The sequence below is a fragment of the Corvus kubaryi genome, unplaced genomic scaffold, assembly GCF_017639235.1.
Source record: "Corvus kubaryi isolate FWS band 111438036 unplaced genomic scaffold, C.kubaryi_AGA036_p1.0 37398, whole genome shotgun sequence".
NCBI lineage: Eukaryota > Metazoa > Chordata > Aves > Passeriformes > Corvidae > Corvus > Corvus kubaryi.
In genome coordinates this window covers 41,815,641-41,829,433 of record NW_024581137.1, presented here as the reverse complement: position 1 = coordinate 41,829,433, position 13,793 = coordinate 41,815,641, and the positions used below count along the sequence as shown (strand labels likewise).

Here is a 13,793-nt window from a genome sequence, read left to right as displayed (position 1 = left end):
AATGCCATTCTCTTTAGAACATTATGTACATGAGAGACAGTTTATATAACAATAAAGGTGTACAAGATTCACTATACACTTTGGAAATAGTCATGTCCCCCACTGACCTCAACATCTTACTTCATTCATATCAGACATGCAACCTTGCCTTTCTCATCTTTTCAAAGGTTGATTTCATGTGTCTTGAAGCATTGCACATCTTCAGTACCTCTGCTTAACTTCCATCTTTAGTCACTTCTGTTGTTCTGTATTTTTTCTTAATTAGATTTGATACTGTCTATTCTTCTGACAGTTGCCATCCTTAACTGTTTTTTCCAAAGCAAAATACACTATTTTTTCCTTCTCCAAAGTCAATCACCTTTCTTTGCACTTGTTTCTTAGGCAATCTGTTCTGCTGTTCATCATTATTTTATTTTGTTGTTGCTGTTGTTCTGGAGGAAGGAAATTATAAAATAACCTTTACAGCCTTCCTATCCCATTTTTCACATGGGCTCTTCTCAGCCACTGTCTGCCTGCTTCTACATCATACCTGTTCATAATCCTATTCCACCTATGTCCAGAAAGTCCTCATCCAATTCCAGATGACCAGAAGACTGTACCTTTTCATACAAGTGAGAAAATGGGGACATGAGGCATTCCTGCATTACCTTTAGATTAATTATGGTAGTTTGTTCTACTTTTTATGTGCAACAGAAGGATGCTGTGAAGATGGCTGCAAGTGGAACATAAGTGTGCACAGCAGTTGACACAATGCTCTCTAAGAACAAAGCATCAGGTCCTCCATTATGTCCCCTCCCCCTCTGTTAACTCTTGGAGATTCTGAACTTGTTTTACACAGTTTAAATAGCTGGAGTTTGTATACATGGACTCTTAACACATTAACTCATTTGCTCCCATCAGCAGCTGCTACTGACCAAACAAAGTGTCTGAAAAAAACCCCATTTTTGAAATATATTTGTCCTTCCAAGTATGCTATAAGATGTGGATGAGCTCAGCAGAAAAGATGAAAATCAGACACATGTGACCTTTTCTAGAACCCCATAAAAAATTCCTAATTAGATGTCTCATTTTACAAAAGTCTTTAATATTATTTTCTGACACTGTGATGAAGTGTTAATGTCTGTGGATTTCATTCCTGTGTGCATAACATGAAATTATTTCACTTCTCACAGGAGTCCTTGTAGCTTCTTTTGAACCTCTTCACTGAAATTTGATGCATTTTTCTTTAATTGTTATTTAATGGTGATTCTTCAGCTCTATGGCACTGTCATAAGATGTCTTGTTTAACCAGTAGTACCTGAGGTTCCCCAAATACAATGCTAAGAAAGCAAGTACTGCATGTGTGATGAGTAAACTGATAAACCATTAAAAATTCAGTTTGAAGAACCACATTATTAATTTATATATTTCTAATGATACGGAGTACACATGAAAAGGTGTCTTCAGAAAGAATCTAACTGAAAATGCAGACTAGTGAATGGAAATTTAACTAAAGGGGATGAAAATACACTATATTATTGCTTTTTATCCCCTCACCACCATAGAACAAAACAAAAAAGGAAATAGAGATTGATAAAAAAGAGATTTTGTGGGGGGAAGGTGCTGGGAGTTTTGGGGTATTTTTACAAATATGCTTTCACTCATAGAACTGGACAAATAAAAGAACTCACCTTTTCCTGCAACTGTGTATTCATGTGTGCTTTGCAAGCTGGTGTAACTAACAATATGTTAAAGTACTCCCAAATGGTTTAAGACTAGTTCTATCCTAGAAAGAGACAGGAAGGAACTCAGGATATCAATGGGGACTTGAAGATAAAAGTATTTCCATCCATCCATATTCTGCCAATCTTGCCACATTAAGGTTCATTTTTTTCCCTTTCTTTTTTTCCTTCCCAGGACAGTTAATTGGCCTGATCACAAGCAGAGCTTTGTTTAGAGATTCCTTTATCTTAAGGCCCAAATTCATCTTGTCTGAACTTCTGGGTGATTAGAATGAAGGGTCCCAAATGATAATTGCTTCACTGTATCCACAGTGTATCTTTTGAACTACCAACAATTTTGATTTAGAGACTTGATGGAGAAGCTACCATATATCAGGCATGTTATACCAATAGTTAACTGTCATCACTGCTAAGATGGTGAACCTAATTTTCTCTTCTGAATGTGAACAGTTTTTTGTGTTTTGCTATTACCTCTTTTAATACCTTTGCCTACTGGATTGAGCAGTTTGCCATTATCAAATTTATATTGCCATATGGTTGCATATTTGCCTATCACACAGTCATTACTTAAGCTTCTTTTAGATAAACTAATCCATTGGGGAGCCTGCTGTACAGTACTGGCATACTGTAGAATATAAATGAGACAAGGTTTGAAGGTGGAATTAACAACAGGAAATTAATAGTAGGCAACTGATATAGTTGGAAGAAATGAAATTTCAAGCATGTAGGTCCTTCTGTTGGTCTGAATAGAATCAGCAAACTTAAAGCTAAGTACAGGCTGGGAGAAACTCTTTATTTTAACCTAATGTGGTAATCAGACAATTTGGGATAAGAAAAGCAATTGCCCTACATAATCACCTGCCCTGTGGCCAGAGGGGCAGCTAAAATGTTAAGAATTCCTCTGAGCTAAAATAAGAGAGGAAATTATCAGCTGTGGAACACTGATAAATGAGTTGAAGGGCAGCTGCAGTGGAGGATTATAATGTGCTGTAAAGCCAGTATTTTATTCAGTCCATGATTTCGAGTGCATACAGCAGTTCTGAATTTTTGTTCCCAGGCTCAGCTGTTGAAGGTATTTTGTGTTCTCTCTGAGGCTGTGGGCTGAAAGGTCAAAGTTCTTTTGTGAAAAATGTTCCCCCACTGGGAAATGGACTGTTAATTAAATAAAAGCTATTACTTCCTGCTACAAACCTTACTTCACTCTAAGGTGGTTTTTTCAGCTCTCAAATTATTTTTCTTTTCTCAGTTTTAAGTTCTTTCTGTTCTTTTCTTTCTATTAAAGAAAAAAAAAGTGTGTGCATGCTATTCCGCTGATTTTATGCTGAAACATTTAAGGAGAAAATATCCTCTTTATGTACCTACCTGATTTTCTTGCTATACAAGTGAGGGCTGAGTTTGTCCTCTTAGCTGTAGTATTGCATTAAATACAGTTGTTTATTTGATTACTTAAGTATGGTTTCAGCTTTCAAGGAAATACTCCCCCTTTCTAAATGTGCAACTTAGAATTTTTACCTTGTTCAAATTTCACATTTTATATTAATTCAAAGACACTGTTTTCCTCAAAGTCTTATTCAGTGCTAACTTCAAAGTATTATTATTTCTTAGCAATTTTCCTTTGAAAACAGTCTTCTGAACAGAACATAAAATCCAAGTCTAGAAAAAAAACTGTTATTCTTTTCCAGGAAGATGAAAAATAAATTCCATAGCACTTACTACTGTCAGGCAGGAGGCATACATGCTCTCATTACTCTGCTTGGTCTTGTTAGCTGACATTGTTCCATTTATTACTGACCTGTGGGAAGGCAAACAATAGAAATGTATTGACTCAGTGCTGGAGTATCCATCTTATTTTAAGTGAGGATTTTTTTACATGTACTGTAAAAACAACCTACTTTTTTGCAGTGTATAAACTTGTGTGGCTTTAAAAAGCAGTAAATGACAGATTTTCAATTTTTGTATGTTTTCTGTTCATTATTAAAAAAATCAAAATTCACAGAGAATTCTCTTTAGCATGAGCGATAAATTCACATGCTCTACGAGGATTAAAAATTATTTCTTCTTTTTTCATATAGTACTAGTATTGTCAAAAAACTTCTTTTTTCAGATGACCCAAGACATGTTGCTATGGGCCATTTTCACTACTGTCTAGAAAAGAATATGGAAGTGCAAGTTTTATTTTTGTGCAGATCCAGCTCACACCACAAATATTATTTCTGCTCAGTTCAAATGATCACATGCAGAGTTGCAAGCTGTGTGTGCCCTGATCACTCAAAACTGGAGAATTTTAAACTTCACAGCACCCCTTTGCATTCAAAACCACAGAGGACAATTTTAGGGCCACTGCTCTTTAATGTTTTTATAAATGATCTGGAGTCAGAAATCGAACGTACATTAAGAAAGTTTGCCAACAATGCTAAAACAGGAGAGGCTGTGGACTCCCTCCAAGGTAAAGGGGCCTTATAGAGAAATCAGCATGGGCTGGAGAACTGGGCAATCCCCAATCGTATGGAATTTAACAAGATTCTCCACCTGGGACAGGGTAATCCCTGTTAAGACATACAGATTGGGGGTGAGAGGCTGGAGAGCAGCACCATGTAAAGGGACCTGGGGGTCCTGGTCCATGTCAAGGTGAACATGAGCCAGCAGTGCCCTGGCAGCCAGGAGGGCCAAGCGTGTCCTGGGGGGCATCAGGCACAGCATCACCAGCCGGGCAAGGGAGGGGATTGTCCCACTCTGCTCTGCACTGGGGTGGCCTCACCTCGAGTGCTGGGGGCAGTTCTGGGTGCCACAATGCAAAGAGGACTTCTGACTATCAGAGTGTGTCCAGAAGAGGACAACCCAGTTGGTGCAAGGGCTCAAGGGCAAGACTTCTGAGGAGTGGCTGAGGTCACTTGGATTGTCTAGCCCAGGGAAGTGAAGGCTGAGGGGTGCCCTCATCACAGCCTAAAACTTCCTCAAGGGGGGCAGAGCACAGGGCTCTCTAGTGACCAGCAACAGGACATGAGGAAATGTAATGAAGCCACATCAGGGGAAGTTCAGACTGGACATTAGGAAAATGTTCATCACCAAAAGGCTAGTCCAGGGCTCCCCAGGGAAGTGGTCAGGGTCTGAAGTGTGTCAGAGTACCAAGAAGCACCTGGTCAATGTTCTTATTCATATGGTTTAGTTTTAGGTAATCCTGCAAAGAGCAAGGAGTTGGACTTGATGGTCCTTATGAGTTCCCTTCCAGCTTGAGATATTCTATGACTCTATACTGCACCAGCCTACCTTCTGGCAGCTACCTGGTAAAAAAAGGTGTAAACAAAGAATGGATCACAGTCATCCAAATCTATCAGCTCCCATCCATCCCTCTGATCCACCAGCAATGGAAGCTGATTCTTTTGCAATGTTGGTTCTTTTGCAGTGACTCAATAGGAAGGTGTTTCATTCTCTGAGAGCCAGCATCCTTTTTTATTTGGACTATGTATGAAATCTTTCCAGGACATATTTTTAAAAACTGACTGTACTCTGTCTCACTGTAAGATATATTAATGCCATTATTAGATTTCTGGATGTACTTCAGAGATTGTATTGGTGAAGATGGCTCTACTCAGAAATTAAACCATCTTTAGTCTAGTCAACATGTCAGTAAACATCCCTATTTCCTGTTCTCTGGGTTTCAAAAGTAGATAGAATCCAGAAGGCTGGATTAGTTTTCTTTTCATGTGGTTGCCTTCTTTGTAATTTCCTCAAATATATCTGAAAGGACAAAACAGTCTTGATCTGTGTGGTACACGAGCCCCAAACACACATACTTGTGAAAAGTTATTTTCTTTAGTGTCCTTTAGCTTCTTCTTTATCCAGCCATCAGTTACTGCTGCAGCACCACAAGCTCATGAGTTTTACTAGTCTCCTGTGCACCACCTCACGGGTGGTTTTCACAGAAAAGCTGAATAAGGTCTTCCACATAATTGACCTTTCAAAAGAGATGCTGGATGCAGCCAGCTGTGCTTTTAGGATGATGCTGACATTACTAATAATGTACTAATTTGTTGTATCCATTGCATTCTTCTGCCATCCTCTGCTATCCACCTGATCAAGGATAAGCTAATCTATTTCAACCAGTTTTAGTTAGACGTCACCACTATCTAGTCTTGGACACTGTATATCAAAACGTTTCTTGGCAGTTTGTAGTTTGTTCCTCTACTACTCTGCTATACCATCCCTTTTCTGAAATCTTCTATCTGTAGACTGCTTCAGCAGTAGAAAGGCAGGGGATAGGCAGCAAGACAGTCAGTTTCCCAGCACATCACATTATTTTGTAGGAGAGGGTTTGTGGTACCAGAGGATTGGAAACCACTGAATGTCTTCGGTCTTAAGCAGCAGTCAATGACTGAAAAGTATGGTGACTTTAGACACAGTAACCCTGAATAATGAAAACAGAGATTAAAGTATCACTCTGAACAGTTAGGATGCCTGCTTACTTATAGTTACAAAATGTTTTCATATCTAAATATTTTATAGTGGCTTTTCAACTACAAAGTCCTTACATACAGGATTTCTCCATAGTACAGAAAATCCTCATCAGTGTTTTGGAAATAATGAGAATGTGCATAATACAAAACAGCATCTGTGTTTTCTGGCCTAGACAACTTACAGGAACTTCAAAGGACCAAATTTCCCAATGTGTATGATTCGCAACAGTTGGACTCCTTGACTCTATGGATGAGAGACAGAGTCCACCAAAATCCTTCCTTCTCAAGTTAGTCAATAAATATGAGATCTTACACTTCAGATGAAGTCATGTGCAGATGACTGTTACTCCTGTAGCCAGACAAACCTTTCAGGCATGTCTGGATCCACATTAATCCTCTTTCCTTCATATGAGTCATTTGTGATACTGAAACACAGACAAGATTAAATTTCTATTAGACAGATGTGTAACAGTTTGGAAAGCTGTTCTCAAGAAACAGTTAATTATACTTCCCTGTCAGACAAGATGCATTAAAGCACCCTCTCCAGGGACTATACAATATTTAATTCATGATTGAAAAGATGGAATTAGCATTTAATAGTACTCATACTACCTGGAAAAATACAAGATATTATGATCTTAAGAAATTATTTTAAGAATTTGTTTCAAAGAATGACATGTAATGACAATAAAGACATATACCAACTTCTGTGTTTATACAGAAGTAATCTTTTGCATAAATGCAAGTGAGGGAGGACTGACTCAGCAACAGTCCTGGAGACAATAGGTGAATCACAAGTTGCACATGAGACACCAGTAGATTTTTATAAAGGATGTAACTATTGTACTAGGATATATAGAAAGGAGGATTATTTATGAAGCATACAAAGTGGTTCTTTTATTCCTCTCGACACTGGAAAAGACTTCTTTCTGGTTTGGAACACCACAACTGGGGAAGGATTCTGACCAACTGGACAAATTCCAGAGGAGAACAAAAGAGTGATCAGAAAGCTAGGAAATATAACTTGTGAGAAAATGTTGAATAAAACAGGTTGTTTAATCTGAAGAAGAGGAAACTGAGGAAATGTCTTTCAAATATAGAAGAAAAAAGAGAAGAAAACAAAGCTTTTTCCGTGTTCTCTTCAAAACAAGTTCAGGCCAAATATCAACAGAAGTTTTCTAATTGTATTTTTGCTCTTAGATAGTGAGGTATTGAGACACATTCCCTGGGGAGGTTCTGAAGTACTCATTGTGGTCTATAAGAGATTAATCAGATATCTGTGAGGGATAGTTTAAAATTTCTTCTGTAGGCCAACAGAAGATGATCTTTCATGGTCTCTTGTACTAGTTTGAAAACAAACCAGTGGGAGGCACCAAGTCAGAATAACAATTTAATGGGGAAGTTAAAAAAAAGAAAAGAAAAAAAACTAAAAGAAAACAGTGGTTCAAATTGACAGAGTCAAGGTACAACCTGAGTCCCTGTTAGGCAGGGTGGTGGTAGCAGTCTGATAGAATGGTGGCTGCAGTCCTCCAAAAGTGGTGATCCTGTAGAAAAAGGGTCTGCTCTTCCTCAGAAGGTCCAGTGGTGGCTGTGTAGCTCCTATCCTCTGGAAATCCAGTAGAAAGGTTGTCTCTGGTGTTCAGTCTCAGCTTATATCCACGATGGGATGCTTGGTTCCTCCCTCTGGGTGGACATCTCACAATGGGGTAATGAGTCATGAGGCAAAGTGTTGATTAGGCTCATTAACAGAAGATGGTCCGGAGGGAGTTATCTATGAGTCATGTGGCAGGACAATGATGGGCCATTAACAGAAAGATAGTCTGGGGGGAGGAGGCAAGGAAACACTGCCCCACCTGATTTCAACAGCTCATGAGGATGGTAATGGAATACACTGCAACCCAGGACATCTCTTCAGACCCATTTTCTATTAATGTCTATGATTTTTTTCTCACAAGTTAAATAGTAAGGTCTACTGCTCCCTATTGGTTAACCCAACTTCCATGGTCAGGGAGGCCGCTCCCCTCATTCTGTTCAATTTTGTGATTTCCACATGTGAGCAAGCAAAAGAATCCCTACTGCCGATCTTGACAGAATAGCTGAAGCAACTGTGGTAGCAAAGAAACCTATTTGTCTGTCAATGAAATGTCCGAGGACTTTGCTTTTTCTCCATCTGTCACAGTGCACTAACAGGTGCACTAATAGATGCCAATGGCCATGACCTGTGTCTCTTGGGGCCTCTACTCACACCTGTGGGCACAGGAACACCAGCTCAGCCCTGGGCTCTTAATCCATGCCTGATCTGTGCTGTGTGGGTAGTGACCTTCAGCTCAGCTACAGCCAAACCTGTACATTACTGAAAACACTGACTCAGACCCTGACACATAGACTAACTTTGTTGAACCTGTCTCATCGCTATGGATCTGCCTGGAGATCCATGGGCTGTGTGTGATCACTGGGCTTGGTACTAAAAGAGTTCATTTCCATCTTTAGTTCTGGTGAAGTTCTTTCCTTGTCAACTCTTCTGCTATCTCCCTATATGACGTATGTATATGTGTGTATGTATGTATGTATGTATGTATGTACATGGGGGTGTGTGCGCACGTGCGTGTGTCTGTGTGCAAACAGATCAATATTTATGTGTATCACTAGCTGCACAAGTTCCTTGGGGGTGTTTAAACCATTACTCCTGCACATTATCTTCAGGTGTCCACTGACTGAATCAAGTGATTTCCTTATGCCTCAGATCCAGGTGTCCTGAGTTAGTCTTCAGAAGTGTTTTTCCTACTTAGGACTTCATACAGGAAGCCAGATGAGAACCAAATTGATTTTGGATCCAAATGGCTTCCTTCAAAAAAATGTGTTCCTACACACTTGTCATAAGCTTCTCCTGAACATGGTTTTGGTCTCTTCATCTTATCTAGACAACTGATATCCATTCTTTCTTGAAGGGAGAAGTTTCTAGAGGCAAGGTGTCTTCAGACTTTTGTTGTTAAGAGGCTTTTAACTTTTTGCCTTCGCAGGACTAGGTGTTTGAGATCCAAAGTTGTTTGTGTCAGCAGCTGAGAGGTTGAAAGTCAGGAGTGCCAAGCAGGATAACCACCAGTGAAACCTGTTATGAAAACACCAAAAAGGAGCCTCCCTCCAAGATTAATATACATTCCACCAGAGCTCAGTCTAAATTAGTGGCTTTCTTGAGTGCTATCTCCATTGCTGACATTTGCTCAACTGCTACCGGGAGTTTCCTCCACACCTTTACCAAGTGTTTTGCCATTTCAGAAGCATCCAGGTATAATACAGTGTGTGGTAACATGTTTCTTCAGTGCTTGATGCATGAAGTATGCCATATCTCCCTACCAAGCACTGTGAGTGTTAGGAAGAGCTGCAGTATGAATATATATATGGGTAATCTATTTTAATAATTTCTGGTTTGAAGATTAAAATTTATTTACATATCAGTTAATGAAGCTGTTAAAGGTGTGCTGGTTGTGAGCATGCTCCCTTCACACTCATTCTGTGTGTTTGAGTGTCTCTTACAACTCTCAACTTGGGTTTCTGTTATGGAACAGGAAGTTAGACAGTCTCCATGTTATGTACGTAGCAAAGCCAACAAGCCTGATAGAAAGGAAGTGGAATGTAAACTAGGCTGGTGGATACTGCATGGATACGAAACTATGTGGTCTCAAGGTTTTGCAGGACACACAGTGTGCACATGCATCTAAGATGTATACATTGATAGATAGATAAAGGTATTTGTGAAATAACTTTCCTCTTGCTACTGCAGGTTTCACTTCAGAAAGTAGATCTTAATGCAAGATTGTAAGAGTCCATCCTTTTGACCATGCATATCATCACGCCTACTAATAAACAGGTTTTTATTTCTTCTAATAACGACATTACATCTTATTATTGCTTTTAGTAGAAGAGCAGAAGTCTCCTTAGACATTGTAATTCCTGGAACAGTGATGAACCATTTCAGCAAATAGATTCAGCCTGTGTGATGATACTGTCATAAAGCTTGACATCACTGCTCTTGGCTGGCTCACTCCCCTTCCCTTCAAATAATACTTATTTCAGCAGCAGTATCTGAAGAGAAAGAGGGTGCTTCACAGTTTGAGAGTGGGTGTTACAACTTGGCCTGTAATCCTTTACTATGAGGTTGCTGGGGTGTGGGTGGAGGGAGGAAGACCATTTATTTCAGAGAAAGAATATTATTGCTGTATGGTCATATTAACATTGGAAATAGTATTTAGTGAACTATAGAGTACACTGTAGTACACAGCTAGAGACACTGGAATGAAGTGAAGCTCATCCTATTTGGACTTCTTCCATCTTATTTTATTTTCCAAAGCTACATCTGTTCTTGGACAAAGAGGATAATCTAGACAGAGCTGAGTTAAGTTGTGGTCCCTGATTGCAGGGCTTGCTCTTGTGGCTGGCTCTTTTTCAGGGCACAAAAATGAAACAGGAAACTCCTTGTGTCCTACTGTGTTGTACATATGCACATGGACCTATCTCTTAATTTCCATTTTTTAAACATTTGTTTCTTTTACTATGTGAATATTGTGTAATTGTATTCATTTTTGTTTGTTTCTTCCAGAATGTTCTAATTGTGGAGGTAAGCTGGATGCTTATGTCATATTGTACTTAGATGAAGTCACACAGTCAAATCATGATTGGCTGTTCAGTTTCTAAATACTGTCTATGTTTACACTTTTTTGCTGGGAGGTGGTAAAGAAGGAGAGGGGTTGATTTGCTTAATGGCCTCTCAGTCTTTTTGCAACTGCATGACAGATCAAACTACATTGCTGTCACTCTAAGTGGTGCTCTGCCTTGTGATACACAGGAGTCTTTGTTTCTGCATAATTTGATTTTTTCTTTCTATGGTTTCATCAACCCCTGTTCTGCAAGTTGTTCTGTTCCTCAGAGGACAATGAATCAACTGCAGTGATGCCCTGCGTTTCTCAGGTGCATGACTTTGAAATAGTGGCCCTGCATATGCTTTACAGCCCCCGGGTTGTTCACAGTCTGGCTGGGCGTGTCAGTCATTCCCTCAAGTCCCCCTGGCTCCTGCATCCAACTCTCCACCCAGCAGTGTCCCTGAGCAACAGCCCATCACAGAGCTGGGGCTGATGTAAGTCAACAGTGTCCAGTTATAGAGGGAAAGAATGTGTCACCTCACTGGTGCTCCAAATTCTCATATGATTAATATAGGTGATTCTCTTTGAAAATGTTGGGTAAGCAACTGGAACAGCTAGAGAGCACATTAGGATCTGCCTGGCATTTCAGACCCAGTCTACTTGTGTGGGAAGTAAGCTGGACAGTGTAATGAACTGTATAATGCTGGAATTTCTTTTCTTAGCAAAGGATGGAAAAAAAGCCATCAGCCACAGAGATGACTGGTTACCTGAATAGCTGCTAAGAGCTCCATATTTACTCATTCTAACTGCTTTAACAGAAATTAAAAATGTCCACAGCAAATTTTGTTAATGGTATTAAAAAGAGACAAGATGTTGCTAATCCACCCCCAGAGTTCAGGATCAACAGCTGCTCTCCATGGTCAGTTTTATAGCTAGGTACCTACTGAGCTCACTGAGATGATATTGGGTATGGCAGCTGTGGAGAAATCACATTTGTACTGTGCTAATAAAACAACAAAAAGGGCAGATTTAGTCCTGACATGGAGACATGTTGATATACTGTGATCTTGAGCGTAATATGAAAAGTCTAATCCCTGCATCGTTGCAGTGCCCAGTAGAGTCATTTCCAGTCCCGTGTTACATCCCAAGTACTTGCAACATAGCTATTTTCAAGAGGAAGTGGACAGTCCTTAAACTGATAATTTTATTAATAGAAAGTGCTTGCTTCAAAGAGTGTAAGCTCAGTTAAAACCTTTTTTGGATGTGGTTTACAATGCACTGGAAAAATAAATCATCTCTACAAAATAAGAATGTGGAACTGCTCAGTCATTGTCCAGATTTCCTCCTTTCAGCTTTCCTTTGTGCTTTACTTACTTTATTTTTCTTGTTTTATAAGGATATTGTTGGAACTGGCAGGACCATGAAGGTTCTGCTTAACAATATAGAAAAATACAAGCCCAAAATGATTAAAGTAGCAAGGTGAGTAAAACAATCACAAAATTTTGTAATTAATTAGTCTGGTCCAGCATATTTTTCAGTGTAGGTTCCCATTCAGAGATCCTGCTTTAATTTGATGCTGCAGTATCAAGGAGAGCTGTGCAGAGGAACTGCCTGAATCACTAAGGGGAGGATGAAGGAAAGGAGGGGAAATGCTTTTGTATTGCTCTCCCTTGGTGATGACCCTCCAGCCATTTCAAGACTGGCACTGATGGACTTGGGAGGGGAATACATCCTCCTCTTCCCTGCAATCAGGAAGAGAAGCAGAACAAGAACAGGGATTCACATGGCTCAGAAGATTTTTTAATAAAGGGAATAGTATTTATGTGTGTTATTCAGTTACATATCCAGATTTAAATGGGGTTTATTTTATTTTTAATTATAGTTTGTTGGTGAAAAGAACATCTCGGCCTGATGGGTACAGACCAGACTGTAAGTGTTCTGAAAAATCTCTACTTGACAGTAGAAGAAATTACTACTATTTGTCACTTGCCTTTCATAACATTCTGTGGACTGTAATAACTTGGTAAAATACTAAGTTGTCAATGACCCAGTTGTCAATGGGTCTATGGGATGCAATGGAAGGATTTGTATAATTGTCATTTGGAAAGCCTACCCTACTTAGGTTTTCTGCAGAATACTAACTTTGCTGGGAAATTTCAAAAGGGTTTAATTTTATCAGTGAAAGGTGAGTGTTTTATCTTCTGTCTCTGACAAACAATGTTGAAGAGAATGTCCATTTTTTCTTTTTCCTTCCTCATTGCATCTCTTTAGAGGAGCCACAGGATTCCATCTGAGCACGAAAGGTGTTTTATTGCGACTAAGTATTAACAAGTTTTATATTTTTTTGTTCAAAAGCACTTCTAATTATTTTTAAGTATTATTGTTCAAAGGGAAAACTCTGATATTATAATTAAATCCCACTCCCTAAAAAACAGAAGATAAATTGGGCTTTGTACTAGTTTGAAAACAAACCAGTGGGAGGCACCAAGTCAGAATAACAATTTAATGGGGAAATTAAAGAAAAGGAAAAACTAAAAGAAAACACTGTTTCAAATTGACAGAGTCGAGATACAACCTGAATCCCTGTTAGTCAGGGTGGTGGTAGCAGTCTGATAGAATGGTGGCTGCAGTCCTCCAAAAGTGGTGATCCTGTAGAAAAAAGGGTTTGCTCTTCCTCAGAAGGTCCAGTGGTGGCTGTGTAGCTCCTGTCCTCTGGAAATCCAGTGGAAAGGTTTTCTCTGGTGTTCAGAATCTCAGATTATATCCACGATGGGATGCTTGGTTCCTCCCTCTGGGTGGAGCATCTCACAATGGGGTAATGAGTCATGAGGCCAAGTGTTGATTAGGCTCATTAACAGAAGATAGTCCGGAGGGAGTTACCTCTGAGTCATGTGGCAGGACAATGATGGGCAATTAACAGAAAGATAGTCTGGGGGGAGGAGGCAAGGAAACACTGCCCCACCTGATTTCAACAGCTCATT

General features: G+C 39.5%; 1 protein-coding gene across 8 annotated transcripts in view; it reads left to right on the top strand.

The window, feature by feature from the left end:
- PRTFDC1 (phosphoribosyl transferase domain containing 1) overlaps positions 1–13,793 on the top strand; it is a 47,648-nt gene that overhangs the window by 30,210 nt on the left and 3,645 nt on the right. For all 8 annotated transcript variants that reach the window (XM_042043878.1, XM_042043877.1, XM_042043880.1 and 5 more), the window contains 3 exons: positions 10,773–10,790; positions 12,209–12,291; positions 12,695–12,741. In XM_042043878.1, the coding sequence (XP_041899812.1) occupies positions 10,773–10,790; positions 12,209–12,291; positions 12,695–12,741 (148 nt within the window). The remainder of the gene's footprint in view (positions 1–10,772; positions 10,791–12,208; positions 12,292–12,694; positions 12,742–13,793) is intronic.